The sequence below is a fragment of the Diaporthe amygdali genome (genome assembly GCF_026229845.1).
Source record: "Diaporthe amygdali strain CAA958 chromosome Unknown NODE_9_length_1275696_cov_64_842800, whole genome shotgun sequence".
Classification (NCBI taxonomy): Eukaryota; Fungi; Ascomycota; class Sordariomycetes; order Diaporthales; family Diaporthaceae; genus Diaporthe; species Diaporthe amygdali.
In genome coordinates, this window is record NW_026517029.1 from 212,480 (window position 1) to 233,560 (window position 21,081).

The 21,081-nt window shown below is 52.8% G+C and overlaps 9 protein-coding genes across 9 annotated transcripts; 3 read left to right on the forward strand and 6 right to left on the reverse strand.

Moving 5' to 3' along the window:
- Positions 1-567: 567 nt before the first annotated feature.
- J7T55_012870 (gamma-glutamyltranspeptidase) lies at positions 568-2,352 on the forward strand (the record flags this gene model as incomplete). Its single annotated transcript, XM_053141504.1, has 2 exons — positions 568-965; positions 1,035-2,352. The coding sequence occupies 2 exons, from the start codon at positions 568-570 to the stop codon at positions 2,350-2,352; spliced, it is 1,716 nt and encodes a 571-aa protein (XP_052995219.1).
- A 444-nt stretch (positions 2,353-2,796) lies between these two features.
- Positions 2,797-4,213, forward strand: J7T55_012871 (inosine uridine-preferring nucleoside hydrolase; the record flags this gene model as incomplete). Its single annotated transcript, XM_053141505.1, has 3 exons — positions 2,797-2,909; positions 2,997-3,989; positions 4,147-4,213. The coding sequence occupies 3 exons, from the start codon at positions 2,797-2,799 to the stop codon at positions 4,211-4,213; spliced, it is 1,173 nt and encodes a 390-aa protein (XP_052995220.1).
- A 244-nt stretch (positions 4,214-4,457) lies between these two features.
- J7T55_012872 (uncharacterized protein) lies at positions 4,458-6,152 on the reverse strand (the record flags this gene model as incomplete). The annotated part of the gene is made up of 1 exon (XM_053141506.1): positions 4,458-6,152. The coding sequence occupies one exon, from the start codon at positions 6,150-6,152 to the stop codon at positions 4,458-4,460; it is 1,695 nt and encodes a 564-aa protein (XP_052995221.1).
- A 372-nt stretch (positions 6,153-6,524) lies between these two features.
- J7T55_012873 (uncharacterized protein) lies at positions 6,525-7,497 on the reverse strand (the record flags this gene model as incomplete). The annotated part of the gene is made up of 6 exons (XM_053141507.1): positions 6,525-6,571; positions 6,641-6,679; positions 6,742-6,946; positions 7,004-7,074; positions 7,140-7,247; positions 7,308-7,497. The coding sequence occupies 6 exons, from the start codon at positions 7,495-7,497 to the stop codon at positions 6,525-6,527; spliced, it is 660 nt and encodes a 219-aa protein (XP_052995222.1).
- A 1,357-nt stretch (positions 7,498-8,854) lies between these two features.
- Positions 8,855-10,043, reverse strand: J7T55_012874 (uncharacterized protein; the record flags this gene model as incomplete). Its single annotated transcript, XM_053141508.1, has 2 exons — positions 8,855-9,799; positions 9,861-10,043. 2 exons carry the CDS (start codon positions 10,041-10,043, stop codon positions 8,855-8,857), a joined length of 1,128 nt encoding a protein of 375 aa, XP_052995223.1.
- A 405-nt stretch (positions 10,044-10,448) lies between these two features.
- J7T55_012875 (uncharacterized protein) lies at positions 10,449-10,967 on the reverse strand (the record flags this gene model as incomplete). Its single annotated transcript, XM_053141509.1, has 1 exon — positions 10,449-10,967. One exon carries the CDS (start codon positions 10,965-10,967, stop codon positions 10,449-10,451), a length of 519 nt encoding a protein of 172 aa, XP_052995224.1.
- Positions 10,968-12,435: 1,468 nt separating this feature from the next.
- Positions 12,436-14,125, reverse strand: J7T55_012876 (uncharacterized protein; the record flags this gene model as incomplete). Its single annotated transcript, XM_053141510.1, has 3 exons — positions 12,436-13,004; positions 13,104-13,605; positions 14,063-14,125. 3 exons carry the CDS (start codon positions 14,123-14,125, stop codon positions 12,436-12,438), a joined length of 1,134 nt encoding a protein of 377 aa, XP_052995225.1.
- A 668-nt stretch (positions 14,126-14,793) lies between these two features.
- On the reverse strand, positions 14,794-16,623 carry J7T55_012877 (uncharacterized protein; the record flags this gene model as incomplete). Its single annotated transcript, XM_053141511.1, has 1 exon — positions 14,794-16,623. One exon carries the CDS (start codon positions 16,621-16,623, stop codon positions 14,794-14,796), a length of 1,830 nt encoding a protein of 609 aa, XP_052995226.1.
- A 1,415-nt stretch (positions 16,624-18,038) lies between these two features.
- On the forward strand, positions 18,039-20,997 carry J7T55_012878 (extracellular cell wall glucanase crf1 allergen asp f9; the record flags this gene model as incomplete). Its single annotated transcript, XM_053141513.1, has 2 exons — positions 18,039-18,062; positions 18,130-20,997. The coding sequence occupies 2 exons, from the start codon at positions 18,039-18,041 to the stop codon at positions 20,995-20,997; spliced, it is 2,892 nt and encodes a 963-aa protein (XP_052995227.1).
- Between the last annotated feature and the right edge of the window lie 84 nt (positions 20,998-21,081).

The following is a 21,081-nucleotide window of genomic DNA, read 5'->3' on the forward strand; positions in this document are numbered from 1 at the left end:
GTGCAGATAGTCAGCCTTTGCCGGTGCCTGGCAGATGAGGGATGCGGGGGGAGGGGGATAGCCCGAGTAAATCCGGCATGGTCTAGGTTAGTAGGCCCACTTACACCCTGATAAGCTTTACCATGCCCGGCTCCGCCACGCGTTGCCGGAGAGAAGCTGCGCTAATAAGGGTAAAAGCAAACAAGAGGGCGAGAGATAGGCATCGTGTCAGAGTCAGGAAGCTGCAATTCCTCATACCATGACCAATCTTTTGATATCGCACTACCCTGGCGCGAATTAATGTCTCATGCACGATCCATCTTTTCGGTCCGGCCCACGAGGCCGAGAACCAGGGGAGCACAACCCAGAGCAAGCGCGAAGCTAGGATGAGCTGATATTGGATGGTTCGGGCTGGCCTACTTGAATATGTCTAGGCCCTGCATCCTTCACGTACGCCCATCCTACACCACTCACCCCCGCCTCTCGCTCCTTTCACCGGCATCTCCAGCTCTTCGAGCTCCAGCCTGCCAGCCAGCAGTCTCCTAGGTCTCTCAGGTATCACGGTCGACCCCTCAGACATCCGCTGCCATGGACATCAGGCGCCTTGCTCCGGCAGCACAGCTGCTACTAGTTCTCGGCCTGGGCCTCTCCCAGCTCACATCGGCCTTTCCTACGGCCTATGCCGAACCCAACTCGACAGACTCTAAGCTCGGGGCTGTCGCCTCTGAGAGCGCTGTATGTAGCAACATAGGCATTCAGCTGCTCGAGCAGGGCGGTAACGCCATTGACGCAATGGTTGGCACCACCTTCTGTGTCGGCGTTATCGGCATGTACCATAGCGACATAGGTGGCGGCGGCTTTGCCCTCGTCAAGAGTCCAAACGGCACCTATGAGTGCGTTGACTTCAGAGAGACAGCGGCCGCGTCTTACTACGAGACCATGTATGTCAACCAGACAGACCTGAGCCTCTATGGAGGCCTTGCAGCGTGAGTACATGCCCATTCTACTATACACTTAGACTGTCGGAGACGAATTTGGCGCTGACCTGGACGTAGTGGCGTTCCCGGTGAGCTGCGAGGGCTCGAGTACCTTCACCACAAGTATGGAACTCTTCCTTGGAAGACGGTGATGCAGCCCGCCATTAATGTGGCCCGTAACGGCTTCCAAGTCACTGCCGACACGGTCCGATACATCGCCTCAGTCACCAATCCCGAATTTTTGACTCAGGATCCGTCTTGGGCCATTGACTTCGCCCCCAATGGTACCGTTGTCCAGCTAGGCCAAACCATGACAAGAAAACGCTATGCTGACACGCTGGAGACCATTTCCAACGAGGGGGCGGCAGCTTTCTATGAGGGCGCCATTGCCAACGCAACCATTACTGCCCTTCAAGCTTCAGGTGGAACCATGACCCTGGAGGACCTCGCTAACTACACCATTGCGATCCGTGATGCGGTCGACGTTAACTACCGAGGCTACAAGGCGACCTCCTGCAGCGCTCCCTCTGGTGGCGAGGTGGCACTGTCGATCCTGAACATTGTTAATGGTTTCGACGGCTTTGGTGACCCAGCCCAGATCAACCTTACCACCCACCGTCTGGACGAGGCCTTTAGGTGGTCGTATGGGCTTCGAGTGAACCTCGGCGACCCTTCCTTTGTGCCTAACCTGACTCAATATCAGGCCAATATGCTTTCCGAGAAGGCTGCTGCCGAGATTCGTTCAAAGATCTCGGACACGACGACATTCAATACTTCTTACTACGACCCCCTAGGCATCGAAGTCCTTTCTGACAATGGCACATCACACATCGCCGCTGCAGACAAGAGCGGCCTTACCGTGTCCATCACCACGACGATTAACACCATCTTTGGCTCCCGTGTAATGGTTCCCGAGACCGGGGTAATAATGAATAACGAAATGAACGATTTCTCGACTCCTGGTTCCACAAATGCCTTCGGCTACGCGCCCAGTGAGGCCAACTTCATCAGGCCCGGAAAGCGACCGCTGTCCTCCATTTCACCGACTATCGTCGAGTACCCGGGTGGCGGGCTATTCTTGATCAGCGGGAGTGCGGGTGGTTCGCGTATCATCACTGCAACGGCCCAGATCATCCATAACGCCCTAGACCGGAACATGACTGCTGCCGAGGCCCTTGCTGCACCTAGGCTGCACGACCAGCTAAGCCCTAACGTCCTGTCGTTTGAGTATGCGTTCGACAACTCCACAACTGCCTACCTGGCCGGCCTGGGGCATACGATCCAGTGGGTTGCACCCGGGTCCAGCACGGCGCAGGCCATCAGGAGGCTGCCCAATGGAACGTTTGACGCGGCAGGGGAGCCCAGGCAGCTTGCTAGTGGCGGATTTGCTATCTGAACAGTTACAAGGCCAAGATTTGTGTATATAATTGAACCATATATAAAATTCTAACCAACAAGCGTGCCATGTGAAAACTGTGTCAACGCTGGTCGTGGGATGCGCCTTGTATGAAGGAAAGAGCTTGAAGCAATTTTCCCGACAAAATCTTGGCACGGGTTTCTTCTGCCCGAGCTAGATCGGCTCCTCTTTTTCTGCTATTTACAAGCCCCGGAACACATTTGTTATCGTCCTTTCGCTGTAACCATTATAAACAGAATTAGCTGCGATGTATTCCTTGGCGAGGGTTCTAACCCTGGCAAATCGACGTCGTTGTTTTCCTTATCATAACGTTGTGACTGCTCTCTCTGCCGTTCCTTACGTCCCCGCTTGCAAGTCTCTTCAGGGTCAAGTCTCAAATCGTCCCCTACCCAGGCATCGAGGATACTGAATATCTCTTACACCATGGGTATGAGGCGCGCTCTTCAGACCTTGCTGCTGTGTCTCGGCATTACTGCAGTAGCGGCCGCAGACCGCAAGAACCTCATCATCGACACGGATCTCTTCAGCGACTGCGAGTGAGTCACCATATCTCTGTCTCTCTGTCTTGTTTCTCAAAGTACTGGTATCACAAGCTCGCCCTGATCTTTAACTGAATCCTATAGTGACACGTCAGCTCTCCTTCTTGCTGCTACAAGTCAAAAAGTGAATCTGGTCGCTGTGAACATCAACTACCCCTCTTCTTTTTCTGCCCTCGCGGCATCCGCCATCCTCTCTCACTACGGCCACGATGAAGTACCCATCGGGATCTCAAGACCACTAAATAATAACACATTTATCGACACGCGGTCATACGAATTAGGCGAGTACGCGAGTAAGGTCGCATACCAGTGGCGTTGCGAGGATTGCGCTGTGCGGTGGAACCATGTGGAGGATGATTCCTGGGAACCCGTGGCACTTTATCGAAAGACACTTAGTGAGGCGGCGGATGGCAGTGTCACTATCGCCTCGATAGGGTTCTTTGACAACCTGTCCGGCTTGCTCGACTCTCCCGCTGATTCGTACTCGGACCTCACTGGCCGGGAGCTGATCGAGAGAAAAGTAGCCGAATTGGTAGTTATGGGCGGAGGCTATCCCACTGGACACGAGTTCAACTTCTGGGGATATAATTCCTCGGCGACCGCTCATGTCATCAACAACTGGCAAGGCCCTCTGGTTTTCTCTGGTGCCGAGCTCGGCGGTAATGTGTCTAGCGGCGGCGACTTTATGGCTCGTGCCCCCCTGAGCGATCCGGTCCGCGCGGCATATGTTTACTATACGTACAACACCTCTCGCTTCTCATGGGATCCTCTTACCATGCTTTATGCTATAGAGGGCCTTGGGGAGCTGTTCGAGTTCGGCAATGAGGCTGGATATAACTTGGTGCAAGCCAACGGTTCGAACACATGGATCACGGACGAAAACATCCGCAATCAACATTGGCTAAAATTGAAGGTCGATAATACTACGGCAGCAGGGACCTTGGATAAGATGTGGCTTGAGGCCTCCTGGTCCTTTGCTCCCAAAGCGGATGGAACGCCAACATTGGAAGGAGCCTCAACCTCAGCGAGATTTGCAACTCGGCCCAGATTGTATACACTACATCATCGCGAGGAGCTGTGAGTCCATCAATAGTCCCTCGGTCTCCGGGATTTTCCTCGTGGTAACAGCAGCAACATACTGATACAATGTATAGCATTGAATGACAGACCTTGGAATTATTAAGAACTGTTTGACAGATCGAATCATGTCCTGACGCACACATCAACCCCGCAGATCGGTGGAGGTGCGTCTACCGCGGAGTAATCCCACCCCAGTCCAAAATGAACTCAAGGCGCACTAAGAGTTGTGTCAATAATCATCATTCATCACATGGTACGCCGCTCACCGTCCAGACTCTGGAACGCAGTGAGAAACTGCTCATTGGCGAGTTCAAAGCCTGCAGTGACTCGTCACAACTCGGACCATGTATATTTTAAAAAGTAGGGCACTAGCTCCCAGAAATGGTTCAAAACCTCTAGCAAATTTTAAATTCCCATCAAAACCCAGCCCGCTCGCGCAGCTCATAATATCCGATTCCAACTCTACTAGCAGTATTCGCAATGGACGTGGTCGCTTGCAAGCGCTGACCCGGCCCTGGCTTCGTCCTGCCGCGTCCGTCCAAACAGCCAGGATGGGTCCGTAGTGGCTCTTCCTGAGTTGTGAAGCCCTATGAGTGTTTTATTATGCATCATGACACTAACGAGTCCAGCAATTCCTGTCCAGCGAGCCTCATCTCGACGATCCTGCGCCTCATAGTCATCCCACTGGCCTGAGAATAGCCGTCGTTCCCTTGCCCGGTCTTCTGCCTGTGTCGGAAGCTGGACCGGATCTAAAGGCCCTAGTCCGATGTCTGTTATAGTCAAGTCTGGACCGCAGCGGATTCGAATAATGCTGTTCAAGTAGTCTTCGAATGTCACACCGTTTCGCAAGCGCCAGGACGCATCGCTATGGTGTCCAGTGCAGTCAATTTGACTGCAGAGTTGCCACTTGCCACCATTGAGCTGATGAAACGTGTGGAATACTCTCATGGGAAGACTCCATATCGTAATGGAGTTGAGGGGGCAAGTTGACTTGGCCATTTTCTCAGCGGAATTGTTGGCACGGCCGGTACAGTGGCTACATTTCTTGCTGATGTCAGGAAATGGACGATAGATGGCAGAGAGGTCCAGCCCGCCAAGGTATGGGTGGTCTCGGATCTCGTCCAGGTATTCGAAAACCTCTGTCTGCAGCTCGGCTGGGAGGGATCGCTTGGCCATTTCCACCTGCGCTACGCCCCGACTGTCCCTTGCTATATTGCATTCTGCAAGCTTCCGAGCGTCCAAGATGAACTGTCGCGATCGGCGGAGGGCAGCACGATCTCGGCCATGCGTCTCTCCAGTGTCTTCATCTTCAAGGGTATAGTAGTAAGACTCTCGAATCGGACCATCTGAGCCAATTTCTTGCCACATTAGCATACGCTCGCGGTCCGTAGACTCATCATAGCCAGCCCGGGAAGAATCTGGATGCCGCGGATAATGTGCCGTATCACCCTCTGTCCGTGTCCAACGCCAACGAGGCCGCACGCCGTTCTCAGGGGTCAAATTGCTCGGGTCTGTTATACAGGCGGCTTTGATATGGTCCCGTTTCCGTTGTTCGTGGAACTCCATGACTGTCTTGCCAGGGCTGACAAAATCCTGACAAGTACCGCCATGGCGGCATCCGCAGACGTGGACCGGGTAATCGGTGAAGACCCATGTGAACATTTCTCGTTTATCGCTTTGGCTCCATATGTGTGCCAAACAGGATAGTAGTCTATCGTCTAAAGAAATAAGAAAGTTGCAGCGTAAGGCGATTGGTTTAGAGCTTGAGGCTGATATGGGCAACGTGCGAGGTAGTTGGCCACTCTGCCGGAAGGCTTGAGTGAGGTATAAGGTCATGCGTGCTGCTATCATATACCCATGGCTTTCTATCCCAGTAAGGGCGTTGATCGGGCCGAGGAAGCTCTGCCATGCTGCAAGAATCTTTTTGTCCGGTGTCGCCGCAGACCCTTCATAGCCGCCGAATTTGCAGATATGGAGATAAAGTCTCTCTAGTAATACTTCTAATCCGGCCCTGGCTTTGCCACTTTGGTTTGTACCGCTTTCCAGGGACACGTCCGGATTTCGTTGCTTTTGGATAAAGTCCTGTATGTCGGCGGTTAAAGCTTGGTTGTCTTTTGGGACAGAGGTGAAGGACATCTTCTGTTTCGAAGACTCGTCCATGATGTTTGTGCAATGCTGACTACACGTTGATATATACGAATAGCACGTCGATGATGTTGAGAAAGTCGGATTTAACGCAGAATGAAGACGCGAAACAACCAGTTCAGTGCCCGCATGAAGAACACGAGTTTCAATATATGCAAAGCTCCTTCCACGCTAGTGGCAGCTGCCTAAACTAAACCAGGGTTGAGGGCACTAGCAACGGATGTGGTCTTCTAGGGAAGATAAAGGGGGAAAGGGGCCTCTTTTTCTACCATCGACCAGGAAATTGGAAACTTGATTTAATTACTTCGCTTAAGGTCGGATAAGTTGTTCAGATTTCTGTTGTTACCCTCAATTGACAATTGCCCTTCAATCATGTAGAAGCAAACTTCAGTCATCAAGGGGTAGGATATTCCGCTTTCCCTCGCTCAGTTGCTCTGCAACGGTCAGTGTGAATACGATTAAATCTTGCAGAAAAGAGAAATGGAAGTTTGAGAGCTGCGCACCTTCTAAGTAGCTCTTTACCTGTGTGTAGTCCTTGCAGACTATATATAGCATTAGTATTTGGCCCCATTCGAAAGTGTCCATGACGGAAAGGATTTCTCACCATGACGACCATTGAACGCATTGTCAAGATTGACGGGACCAGGTTGCCCATCTTCCCCACGAGGTTCAACCGCGAGATCTCCAGCACACATAGCAGCTTGTCGCATGTAGTCGATACAATGGAGGAAGTGAGCTTCATAGTCGTCTGGCTCCGGGAGATCCGGTGAATTCGTTAAAACTGCCGAAAATATTTTGCCCATGATGTACTGGTATTTGCAGTTCAGAACCGGGGGTTTTCAGACGGAGAAGAGGGTACTACGTACTACACAATGGAGCTGATGTGTGACGGATGTTGAGTTGTAGACGAGACCGCCCGGCCCAAAGCCTGCTCCAGCTGTTTACGTTCTCGTCTTAGTTTCTTTATAGGTGCAGTGCAAAATTGTTTGGTGCCGAACAAACCTGGGTATAAAGTCTCCCACTTGGTTTGAACCTTTGGATCGAGAAACTCAGTTGCGTTCAAAGGGACGAATTCGTAGTCCGCCTTCCATTGTACGACCTCGGTCGGAACTGTAGGTGCCTTTTGTCAGTGCGATGCCGCTGATTTCAAATCAGTGCACGGAGACGAACAGTATTTTGTTTCCTCAACATGGTCTCCTCCGACTTGCGGCGAACAAGTTGTTGTAGTGTTTCTGATTTGGTTCCATATGACCAACTGGAACCCCAGTATAATGCCGAGTAAGCCGGTAGTGATGAACCACCGGTATTTTGCAAGTGCTCTCACGCGTTCCAGCCCTTTTGATTCTCCCAGTCCGCCCATCTCTGCCGTTCGCCAACGTTTCTCCTCTTCGTTAATCGGTGCATCGACTTCTTGGTGTGCTAATAACCCTTCCCTATCCTGCATTCTGGCAGCATCTTTATAGAACTGCCGATTGTCCATTTCGCAGAAAGGTAGCGATGGCTTTGCAAGACGCGATTTTAAGAACAATAAATTAAAGCTTGACGATTCCCAACGTACTTTATGCACTGAGGGTAAGGAAAGAATGTTCAGCTTTGCACCTTCATATTGTTGTTGATCAGAAGAGCTGAGGGACTACACGCAGTTTCACAATGGGGTTCTGAAACAGCAGGGCGGGACAAATCGTCCCAACTTACACTGGCGTTTCGAAATCGGAGGGAACACCGCCTCTGCTGTTGATCTCCATAAACTGTAGATCAAGAAACCAAACAGAAGAACTAAAGTCAAAATTATCTGCCCCGGCCTTGGAGACTATTGTGTTTTCAACATCAACCTGGATTCTTTATCAAGAACGCGAGAACGCATATCCAGAGCATTCATTCCGAGCCCGTTCAATGGAGATCGAAATGACGACATAGGCTAAGATCAATTGGTTTTGTTCTCAGAACTCTATTCGGCCCTATTTGAATGTTGAGCTTTTCCTATCGTCGGACTCTTTAACCAACAATTGTTCCTCAAACTATTGATCGCATGTATGCCTAGCTCGATGCTCGATTACCTGAAAGAGTCGAAATCAGATATGGACATGCAGACAAGGACGAATCAAACCTCAACGCATCTGCTCAGAGACCCTGCCACGTAAGCTCCCGCGTGGTTCGTACCTGCCGAGGTTAGTAGAGCGGCTTCAGTTGTTCTGCATCTTTGCACCTTTGGTAGACCAGGAAGATAGCTGCTCAAGTTCTTTTTCTACTCTAACATGCTTGCAAGGTCAGAAGAACGCTTGGTGTCCGATTTTGGGCGAGCTTCGTGGTTCATTACGTAGAGACACACATGCGAATTGAAAAGTGCTCAGCCATGGTCTCAAATTTCTTTGTACAGGGTCAGACCTATCTATTTTGAACTATTTGAAAACGGCCTGGCTGAACAACGTTGCACCGAAACCATGGCAGCTGTTTGTTGACAAACAGAGGTCACATGCTCAGGGCTTTGAGAACACAAGTGCTTGGGAATTTTCATGTTTATATGAGATTACTTGAACTAGCTGTAATCATATCGACCGGCCTTTGAGTGTTACACGTCGAACAAGGCCATCAAAGGCACTTCGACAATACATCTGCACTCCGCACAATCTAGCTAGTGATCCACATTGAGACCGAGCTCATCTGGTAGACATCCTCAGACCCCTCTTCAATGCAGCACCCGATGGTGTGTCAGCACTTTAGAAGCCCAGTGCCTTGTTAAAGGCGTCGGCGGTGGTGGCGTCCTTGGTGCCCAGGCTCTGGATAGTGGCCTTGGCGCTCTGGCAGGCATCCTTTGCAGCCTGGTTGGCCTCGCAAACGTTGGTCAGCTGGTCGCAGATGCGGTTGGTGATGATGTTAGGGTTCAGGGCATCCTGCTGTCCCTTGGCGACGAGGGGGTCCGTGGGCAGGAACGTGCCCTCAGTGGCCTTACGCCCGGCACGACCAAATTGGAAGTCCATGGTAGGCGTGCATTTTCCGAAGTCGGCACCAGCGAGCGAGGTTGTGGCCCCGGTAGCAGCTGCGGCTCCGGCAGCCGCTGTGCCGTTGTTGTTGTTGTTGTTGTTATTGCTGTTGGATGCGGCAGCTCCACTGGCGTTGGACCCGGTGTTGGACCCGGCGTTGTTGTTGGAGCCCTTGCCCTTGCTGGAGCTGCAGGACTTCTTGCCGCCAGAACCAGCGTTCGCATTTCCGTTGGAAGCGTCGGCGGTGGCATTGCCGGCGTTGCTAGAAGCACCGTTGTTGTTGTTACTGCCCGCGGCGTTGTTGCCGGCAGCACCTGCCGCAGCGCCCGTGGCCGCACCACCTGCGGCAGCCTTTGTGCCGTCAACGGCGACGGCGGTCAGGTTGGAGAAGCCCTGAGCGGCCATGATCTCGGCCACGGACAGGCCGCTGGCATCAAAGGGGGTGGTCAAGGATGTCTTTGAGTTGGCATTCTCGACATCTGAGCCAGTGACGGCGGGGTCGATCAGAGGCACGACACCGCGCAGCTCTGCAGTCGCAGGAAGGGTGGCATCAGAGCAGATGCTGGGGATGGAGACCACGAAAGGGTTGAAGTTCTGCTCCGCGGCAACCAGGCCCTTGGCGGCGTCGATGACGGACGGGTCCGTGCCAAGCTGGGTGACAATCTTGTCGGCCAGAGTGAGCTGTGATGGTTGGGTCAGTATTGAACGGTGCACGGGGACTCGATATTAAGCCACGGCTTACCTTGTCACACGGGTTGGCAGCTGCGAGGAGAGACCCGGGAATTCCTCCCGCAAGAGTAGCAGCCTCTCCGGGGTTGCCAAAGTTTGAGAGCGATGAGACGGCGGACACAGGAACCTGCTCCTGGCCGAAACGGGCCTCAGTGTAGGCCACAAGGGCAGCGACGATCATCGACTTGGACATCATGGTTGCTGAGTGCTGTATTATTGGAGGTAATAGACCGAGGACGTGATGTGTGATGTTTGTAAGAATGCTTAAAAATGGGTAATTCTTGACCGTGCAAGAGGTTGTGTGTATAGAAAAGAATGAATGTAATAGTAGTAGTGAAAGAATGTGGTAGGGAACCGAATGTTCACAGAACTGGTAAAGAATGGAAGATCACGAACTTGGGTCTGGGAGCGTAGGCTTGGAGATGATGATGGTGAGGGCATGAGAAAAGTGTCATCCCATGTGCGCTGGTAGCGAGGTCTTTATAGATCGCAACCGACCCAAGCTGGATGTGAGTGATGTACAAAACATGATCTGAAGGCAAGGTACATAGGTAGAGTAGAGGGCCATGACGACTTGAATCACCAAGCGATATGTTCCCCTTCAATGCCGATCATACGTGCCCTGGGCATTGATGGGTGGCAGGGATGGTGAGACGAGGTCCCCTGAGACTGCCCTGCCGTCCCCGAACGTGTGCGGTGCGGCAGGGCAGGGGAGCATGGGGAGGCAGAAGGCAGGGTGGTGGGCGAGGCGCGCGACAGAGGACGAGAAAGGGAAGAGGTCGGCCGCTTGGCGCATGTGGACAGGCATGGCCGTGGTCGGGACGTTGAGGCTCTGGCAGCTAGGGACGCCACCAGTCGACATGATGGGACGGAGCATCATGCGATGAGCACGGGGGAGCCCTGTGTTCAGATAGGGTTGCTCTGACAGCACCGAGTAAGTTGGGAGAGAGGAAGGAGATGTGACGAACACACAGCCCGGCGGGAGATCTGCAGAGTGATAGTGATCCTCGGCCAGGTCGAGTAAGGTTGCTGGAAGCTTAACTGTGCTCGACAGTACCACAGTAGGGTTTCGCCCCGCAGGTAACCAGACAAAGTCTCGGGCAGACGGGGACAGCCCCATCCCACGTGTGTGTTATGAGTGGGGACCAAAACAGGCCATAGCTCCCCATCGCCGACTTTGTGCCGTTGAGCAGACGCCTGTGATGACCCAGGTCGCGACAGGCAGGCTGGCCGGATCGAAGTCGGCCGTCAACCATGGATGGTGGCCGTGTGGACCCTGCCCTGACTGGTCTGACATACACTGAGAGTGTTGCCGAGCAAGGCAAGCAAGGCAAGGCGGCGGCTGCTGGTGCACAGTTGCCTCTTTTGCCCTCGTGGACCGACCCGAGCGAGACTCGCTTGTCCTGGGGTCAGGCTCGCGCCCTATAGTCGCAGGACTGCAGGCGCTTTCACTGGTGTGGGGCTTGGCAGTGCAGCATGTGCCGTGCTGGTACAGCTATTTACAGTCGGCTGCCATGCCGTGGCGTGCCATAGGGACTGCCGATGCGAGGTGGTGTGGTTGCGGCGCGAAGGAAAGGGAAGTCCCTGGGCGACATGAGACGAGACGACGTGAGGCGCAGGGGAGAGGAGGGAGAGGCTCTCCAGGTGCAGGCGAGCGAGTTTCTGGCTGGGAAAGGCTTAGCCGCGGGGCTGTGAAGGGGTGCGATAGGGGCACGGGGCAAGATGCAACAGGAAGTGCCCGTGGCTAGGACCAAAAGGAGAAAATGTGGGTGCCGTGTTGTGAGAATAAACTCATCAAGGTTGTGCGATCCACGAAATAAGCACCTGGACAGCACAAGAGCCTCAACGCTTGGCAGGGGGGGTCCCCTGCTGCAGGGAGCCAGCTGAGACACTTCGGGTGGAGGCACGCGCAGTGACTGGCAGCACTGGCTGTACACTAGACTGGGCTGGGCTGTTTTCTCTCTCTCTTTTGTTACACGGGGCTGCCGTACTTGAGCTTGAGACATGCTCCTGTTCTCATGAATTTTCCGCAAGAGGCCGTCGCCTCTCGAGATGGCCTCCTCTGACGCCTAGCCCAAGCTCATCACCCAGCTCCTTCGCCAGATCGGACCGCCTAGCCGCCAACAATTCTTCTGGGCCACACTTGGTCACATCCCACCCAACCCAATCTCATCCCATCCAATCCCATCTCATTCAGTCCATTCCCTCGCGTTCCACCTCCTCCGCCTGTGTTGTTCAGATCAAGCTGATCTAGCTGCCGCTCTGCACATACCGGTACATGTCAACCCAACCAGACATTAGATTTCTCAGCCCTTCTCTCGCCCTCGCCCAAATAAATGCATGCATGGCATGCCCTTGCTGTGAATGGCCCCAAATCCATATAGTAGAAAGAGATCAGTTGAACATGCATCAATCACATTCACAGCTAGCTCTACTATGCAATTCAGTCTTGGTCTCCTGTCACAGTCCTCAAGCGAGCACATGTGTCATTTGCGAAACATCGTAACCGTGACAAAGTTTGAAGAAACCTAAACGCAAACATTAAACACTTGCATTGTTTTGCCGTCGATCGGTAGGCCCCTGGAAGTCTATTGTCCTACAAGGAAACACGACGCCATCATCATACCCAACCACACGAGAACCTTCTTGCGACTGAGCGTAGCCACGCCGCTGCCAGATGGGGCAGTAGTCGTGGCCGATCCCGTTGCGGCTGCAGTCGTACTCGCGCCCGCCGCGGTGCTTGGGTTTGACCAGGAGCTTATGCTCGTGGAGTTGCTTCCGCCCAGAGCAGCCCCTGTCGTCGCAGAGAGAACGGTACTGGCCGTCCCCGATGCGGCTCGAGAGCTCGCAGCTACCGTGCCACTCGCACTCGTCGCGGCACTGTCGTTATCAGTCTTGTCCACCATCGACCGCACCCACTTTGCGGCATCATCTGCTGACTTCTGGAAGTAGTCCAGATGGGTCGACACATCGTCTCCCTGTGCGCACACTGGATCGGTCGACACGCAGTACGATCGGAGGACCGAAGCAAAGGCGCCCACCTTCTCGAGCACTGCGCCACTCCGCGGATAGTAGCTGTTCTTGTCGGCACCTGACCCGACGTTGTACGACTGCCCTGCTGTGTGGCGAGTATCACCAAAGACCAGCACGGCAGCAACTGTTGCCCAAGATCAGCCCGACTGCTCATTTTGAGTTCTGCTGGAGTGAGCCCGGCCTCCCCCAGCAAGGAGACGTGCCGATCTGAATGTGCACTTACGATGACTTCCAGGGCTTGCCTTGGCCGAGTCAAACCCATCGACCTCGGGCTCTACCGTGTCGTATATTGTGAAGGCCCCTCCATTGCCACCCAACATGTCGCCTACAACATGCGCTCCAAGGCTGTACCCAGAGAGCACAAGCTTCGCGTCGGGACAGTCCTTCACGTAGGCTGTGATCTGCGATTTGCCCGCCGTGACCCCTTCGTACACCGCATTTCCATAGACGCTCCCCTCCATGTCGTCGAATAAGATGTCCTCATATCCACACTCGTCGCTGGTGAGCCCAGAACAGATGGCATTAACTAAGGCTTTCTGTCTCCCCGGATATTCTTCGTTATATCCTCGCGCGAGGAATATGTGAGTGCCTTGGCAGGTGCGCTGCTCCTGGGCCTCGACCGAAGACAACTGCTGCGAGACAATTTCTGCTTGGGTGCTGAGAACGAGTGGGAGGACTGTCAAGACGAGGCCTAAAGCTCTCGAGCTTGAGAGCATGCTGCTCACCTACTACCCAGTTAATTAGCTCAGATCTGTCTTGTCTAGATCAGTGCAATATACCAGAAGTAACCTCAGCTAAGAGCTTCACAATGGTCCCAAACGCAAGCTCAGCATGAGAGAAGCGCAACAGCACAAAAGTCCAATCACACTGGTGTGTCTCCTGCCTTGTCCTTGTACCGTACTGTCCGGAAAGCATCAACGGAGCCTTTTCAAGAGTTAGATGAGAGTGAGCCATGAATCAAATCAGATTCCCAATCGTTATTCACGCATGTGGGTCTTGTCCAGCTTTTGTTTACAAACTGTCTGTTATCTTGCCAACCCGCCCGTTATGAGGTCAGCTGTGGGTCCTGTAAGCGTTTGTGCCTGGTTCCTGGCCTGGCGACGATGAATTTCCTGTTTCAGGGTTAAATATGGGACCGCGACGCGCGCAATAGTCGCCCTGAGTGGCTGGTCGGGAACATACAGCACGATGCCTATCTCGCGGAGCAGATTCGCGCGATGATTCCTGTGAGTGTGTGGCGGCCATGGCGAGGACTTCACCATTGATCGATTTTCACAAGGGACTAATGCAGGGTGATGAGATCAACAATTGTTTGCCATTTGGAGAAACGTATAATCTTTGGACCAAGCAAAACTAGAGGCATGAGCTTGATCAGTCCACTGGCCTACCGGATTCATGAGCGGCTGGCACTGGATGGACATGACGCAAGCAAGCCAGATCAACCTTGCGTACCGCATACGAACTGACAAGATCGGAAATCAGCTGCATTCCTCATCTCCTTCTGTCTCACAGGCGCTATGATACATGTGACTAGACACTCAAGTTAGTTGGGCTGCAGGATCAGCTTATATGTGGCCAGCGATGTGTTCCAATCTTTCACCTATTTCTTCCCCAGGGACCCTGAACGGATTTTAGAGCGCACAGCAGACTCTAGCAGCCGCAGGGCTCCTATAGCAAGCCGTTTCAATGAGAGCATGATTAATGCAGCAAAATAAAATTTGGAAAATAGAGCAGTACGGATCATATTCCCCGTACAAGCACAAGCTATGCGACGATTACAGAGACACACTCACGCATCTGATATCGGGCACATGAGCCCTTTCAGACAGGAGTTTTCTAACAGCAACGTGCTCGTGGACCCTCTGATAGATTATGGTAGTTTGCCAGTATACTCAGTGACACGATAATTTCATTCAAAAAGCAATCTGCGATATGATCTGCGAAACCGTCTCATCTTGCGGCTCCCCTGCTTCTGGCAAATCCTCAGATTCGTCATCCATGGTGATTTCCACGATGACATCTTCACCATCCACAGAATACAAGAATTCGATGGTGTAACTCTCATCCAGCGGGTTATGTTTCATGTCTCCGTTGATAAAGTCCTCGGCCAGGCTTCTCGTCTCGTCCCAAGACCTCCCAAAAACAGCATCGTATCGCCCGCCTCGCATCATCGTCACGTCTTCGCACTCGGCCCCCTTCGGTTCCACAAGCTGCTTCTCGTACTCAACTTCCACCTTCCGCAGGATCTCAAGAGCTTGTGACCACGTCCCGCTGAGAAGCCGGATGCGTTGCAGTGTGAGGAACTCGAGTCGAGTCCCCGAGTCCTTGAGCTGCGCAGCTAGGCGTTCCAGGTCGGAGAGGTGCAGAGCAAAATCAGACAGATGGATGTCACGGAGGCTGAGCCATTCGGGGTGTCCCCAGCGGTCTAGCGAGTCCGCGTCAGAAAGAAGAAAGGGCCCGAGGCCAGTTTCTCGATTCTCCACGTCGAGCCCGCCGTCAGACCATCCGCTGTCGAGACGCAGCCAACATCTTTCCAGGCTGCCACTGTTTGTCATCGCCGAGATGAAGCTGTCGAAAGCATCGATCTCCTCTTCTGATGGGCTTTGCCGTATTCGTGGTTTCATCTCCGCCTGATGCAAGAAAATGAAACTTTTCAGATTCATCTTGTTGATTGCTGTTCCCAGGCTGATAAAGTCACTCATGCCAACTTTTTCAAACAGAGGGTAATAGTGCTCTGCGCATGTGATTGTCTGCAACGATATCCTGTCAAGCCGGGCTCCGACTTGGTGGATCGCGATTGGAAGCTTGAAAAGAAGCTCAACAGGGGGGTCGCCGAGTTGTCGGTCCGTGGCCTCATCCCAAGACATAGGCTGAACCAGTAAGTCGATGTCCACCAGACCAGCATACTCATCGGTTTTCTGGTGGGACAAGTTCTCTTGTTCCATTTCGCAATCCTGTTGAAAGTCATGAATCTCGAGCCCCTTGGCCTTCGGCATCCTAGCCATGGCTGCTGCAAACCTCCTAATAAAGACATCGTTGTGTCGAAGTTGCTCTTGATCCTGATAGCGTAGCCGGTAGATATGGTGAGCGATATGCAGTAGCTGGAGATTCCGTTCCTCCTCGCTCTTGTCTTTCTCGCCAGAGTTCCTACGCTGCAGTGCCATACAATCCTGATTGGACTTGTCAAAGTCAATACTCCAGGAACCGATGGCGTCTTCCATCTCATCCAGGCTCACGCGACTCCATGTCTTGAGGACGGCCTTGACCTTCGCCAGCACCACTGCAGACTCATGTCGTCTCGTGTTGAAGCTCTCATCATCAGCATCGTGAGCGGCTTCCAAATTCTCCTTGTACCGCAATGCTTCCCCAAATACCTTGTTCACCGCGTACCAGGCGAACCGTCGAACATCATTAGCGAAGATTGGTGTGTAGAATTGCGGGACAAGCCTAACAATATGGACCCCATTTCGGATCACTGGATGGCTGGAGATGGCCTCGAGCTTTTTCAAGGACTCCCAGTTGATCCCATCCAAGCGTATATAGTGGACCAGCAGATGCGAGCTGCAGGCGGCGAATCGGCGGCACACCAGCCTGACATTGGCAATATCCTCAGAAGAGCTGGCAAAAGACGTATGCTGTGCCTGATTGGCAGGGTTGTAAGTCTTGACCGCACTGAAGATTTCAACGAGGAGCTCGTCTGGGAGCGAGAGAATGTTCTGTGATAAATGATGTTCCTTGTCCATACCGACTGTTGACGGTCACCAGATGAATACCTCTAATGTTGTGAGTTGGTGATGCGTAGTGTCAATAATACGTCCTCTGATCTGGTGGCGCTCCAAGTTCATCACCTGCATTATGTATCTAAGCGCTGCGCTCATTTGTGTTGGTCGAATTGCTGGTCCGGTCGCCACGTCTTGGCCCTCTATTTTTATCAGCGGCCGCCCGTTGGTCACGGTTGGTCGCGCCCGCCTTTGCGGCTCCGACCTCTGTCTTTCTGACGCCGGCCTTCAATTTAATAAGTTCTGTTGGATTAATTGCGTGCCTGATTGTTTCGACCTCTTCCTGAACCAGCAACGTGCTCCACACTCAAACACGGCCAGACACCGCCGAGTCAGGGAGAAAGGCTCTATCGACGAGGTCGCAAGTGCTGGCCCTCCCACGAGCAGCGTCTTCCACATTCTACTTATTTTGGCTGCAACATCCAAGAATTTATCTTCGGATATCAAACGTCTCTCTTGATTTCCGTGAGTCACAGCAAGTCCGACGCTGTGGGTGACTGGTACTGAAAATGAAGTAGGGGCGTGCGACGGCGGACGTGATGACCATATACATTTACCAATACCAAGATGAGGCAATGAGAATATGGGGGCAAACAGAAGCTTCGTATGATAGTTTTCAGGTCTATGTAGCCAGGAAAGGTGATGGACATGTTGACTGAATCTCATAATTATCAAGCGGTCCTATTGCATCGAATGCTTCCATCGTACCTGAATATAGGTCACTCATGATGCAGCATAATGTGTCGCTCGTGGAAATTTCCCACAATGCAAAAGCTGAACTTCTCTGAAATATTGGCTTCGGCCGACGTGACTTCGATGTGTTCTATAGACCTGATGAGACGGTGAGCAAAGAAAACAAGTGCATGACGCGCAACAAAGTGCACGCGCACTACTATCCCCAAAGGAGTAAGTCTCTTAGGGTAAAGTCTCTTACAGCTTTGGCATTTATCTCACATAGGTATGCACTCTATTACCGATCGAATTCAGTGGTTGAGCAACCATGGAATGTTGAAACCATAGAACTATAGGGCGCTTCCGGAAAGGGAACACGGGGCCGTTGGCAACAAGCAAGTTTGAACATCCTTTGTACTGTGCTTGATTGAAAACCATATCGCCACAAATCGCCTTTGACTCAAGTGCATATGTACGGGTGTGCAAGATGAAGCATCCGCCTCTTTGTCCAAAGGACTGGGCAATACCTACCTTTCCAGCCACTCAAGGCCAAACCTTCTCAAGAGCACTCGTATATCCCATTCTGCTGAGCAGCTCCTGCTCAAGATATTCACTTATATCACCTGAATCAAGACTATCTGATTGATTGAAGATGAAAACTCGCAGCCTGATATGCGCTATATCAACGATTGGAATAACCACGGTCAATGCAGAATGTAAACCATTATCAGGTGAGACAGAATGACATGCTGGAACCAAGCCCAAAAAGTTCCCCGTAGACCAACTTGCTAATGCTAGACAGAGACCTGTGCCCCCATCCCAGGAATTGTCTCACCCTTTCGCACAGACTTCACCAAGATTTCTACCGCAGACGTTGCGAACAACGGCTGGACTATCGCAAACTATGCAACCTTCCGCACAGACAGTGCGAATGGTGGAGTCTTCCCCATTGAAAAACGCTTTGATGCACCGTATATCTGGACAACGGCTTACTTCCTATACGGGAAAGTCGATGTACAACTCCAAGCTGCCCCTGGGGCAGGTGTTATCACTTCAGCAGTCCTAATGTCGGATACTGCAGACGAGGTCGATTGGGAGTGGAGCGGTAATGACTATGCCCAGAAGCAGCCCACGGTGCAAACAAATTACTTCGGCAAGGGTATAACAGGCAGCTATGATCGCTCGACATTCGTCTCTCCAGGGTTCAACATGACAACTGGGCTCCACACATATGGTATAGACTGGTCGGCCGACAGTTTGACGTGGTCTATCGACGGAAAAGCTGTTCGGACGCTATATAAAAAGAATTGCGACAACGATCAGCATCAATACCCGCAAACGCCATCGCGCTTCCACCTCGGCGTGTGGGTCGCAGGTGATCCGTCTAAGCCCCCAGGTGTCATACAATGGGCCGGAGGTCTAGCAGATTTCACTCGGTTACCGTATACTGCTTACGTCAAGAGTGTGAACCTGGTGCCACAGTCAAAGTGTGCATACTTCAACTACACCGACAAGACAGGCTCCAGTAACAGCGTCCAGTGTCTGAATGAATTACCTAAGTCTTTATCTACCATTCTCAGCTCCACCGCGCTCAACACCCTCAGCGCTGCTCCTCCGGCCCCTTCTACCACCACAAAGGACACCAGCACTTTGAGCGCAAGCTCATCCCAGTTCCTCTCCTCGAGCAGAGTCGCGGGTGGTGCGAACACAACGAACACAGCCAACGGCGGGAGTGCCCAGGCAAGTAGAAGCACAGGATCTGTTCAGCTCACGACAAGCACAGTGTACAAGACTACCATCTATGAAACAGTCACATCGTGCAACTCGACTGTCACAAATTGCCCCGCTAATAAGCCTCTCACCTCGACTGTGCTTGTGACGGATGTTGTAGTCGATTATACCACAGTCTGTCCTGTAACTGAAGACAAGAGTCAGTCTTCAGCACCAAAAAGCTCATCTACGGAGCCGGGGTCGAAGGCACCATCTCCATCAGCAGGGCACACGACTTCATTGTCGACAACGGGTGGGCAGACTCCTGGCTCTAAGCCTTCTTCATCCATGGGTGAAGCCACATCTTTATCCTTGAAGGACTCCTCATCGATCAAGACACCAGGACAAACCACGTCATCTGAAGACTCAGCCCGTCAGGAATCACGAAAGCTTCCTGCCTCTCCTTCTCCTCAAACCTCCACGATTCCAAAGGACTCGTCTGGTAAAGTCACTGGGTCTCAATCAAAGCAAAGTTCCGTTCTGTCAGGAAACACTCCAGAAGCCTCCTCTAAGCAGCCCGAACTCACAACTTCCACAGTTTACAGCACAAACATCTACACCGTGACTTCATGTGGACCAGAAGTGAAGAACTGTCCGGCAAAGTCAACAGTTGTCACAACGGAGGTTGTCGCGGCTTATACAACTGTCTGTCCCGTCACCAGCACTTCAGGCGTGTCTCCTGGCGGTTCCCCAGGGGTGTCCACTGGCAATCCAAGCGAGACTCATCCTAGTGAGAGCGCACCGCCACTATCCTCATCAACAAGCAATACTCCCAAAGAAGGCTCAGAGAAGCAGTCGTCGCAGACGATTTTTCAAGGCAACGGAAGCGAATCCCTGACTTCTTCATCAACAATCAGCCCTCCAAAGGATGGCTCGCAGAAGCAGTCGCAAATTGTGTCCTCGGGTAAGCCAGGCGAGACTCATACGGGTAGCGACTCACCATCGCTGCCTGCTTCCACTACCGTAGCTCCTGAAAATGGGTCGGGGACGCAGTCGGAGAAGGGAACGTCTTCGACCAACCCAAGTGAATCTCGTGTCAGTGATGGCACACCGCCGCAGTCTTCGTCTACGGTAATCCCTCCCAACGAGGTGCATGCTATGCCGTCCTTAACTTCGTTGGCCGGATCCCATGACGCGACCACGTCGATGAACTACGGCCAACCCACTGCATCGCTGTACAATACAGACACAGAATTGAAACTCTCGGGATCACTGTCGCAGTCCGCACCTCCATCCGCGGCCACGCCCGCAGACAAGAGCGGTGATGCGAGCCCGTCGGCACACAATAGCGCCCACGAAAGTACGGATAGCTCAGGCGCCGCAGCAGAGCAAGGGTCCGCACCTCCTCCAGGAGCATCGCCTGGGCCGGACGGCTCAGTCCCTGTTCCGGCAGCAGGAGCAGTAGACTCTCATTCCTCTACGGGGCTCGCCCACCCTGTGCCAGCCGACAGCGGCTCGCCGACCATCCGCAGCACGATTACACGAACAACAACAATCAGGCTGACCAGCACGCGGCAATCGACCTCGACCTTGTACACGACGTCGGCGACGGTCATAACAGCATGTAACCCAGGAAAATCGGGAGCGGACTGTTCCACCATCTCGTCGACCACCACCGTGGTTGCTTCGAAGTTGGTCACGCCCGTGGCTTTCACGACGACAGATGTCGTTGCCACTACAGAAGTCACTGAAGCCCCCGTGGCGGGCAACGCCTTGTCTTCTGCCGCAGCTCAGGGGGCGTCTGGAGTTGCAGGTTCCGGCACAGGCACAGGCACAGGTCAACTGCCTGCGGGGCCAAAGACGACGGCTTTGGCAACAATTGCTGGTTCGGGACGAAACTTTGAGGTAGTGCCTGGGTTTGTATTTGCATTCATCTTGGCTGTCCATCTCATTTGACGGGGGTTACGATAGAGTGGAAAAGCCTCAAGGTATAGATGAACATGAAGAAGCCATCAGGGCTGTATAACTTTTTTCACATAG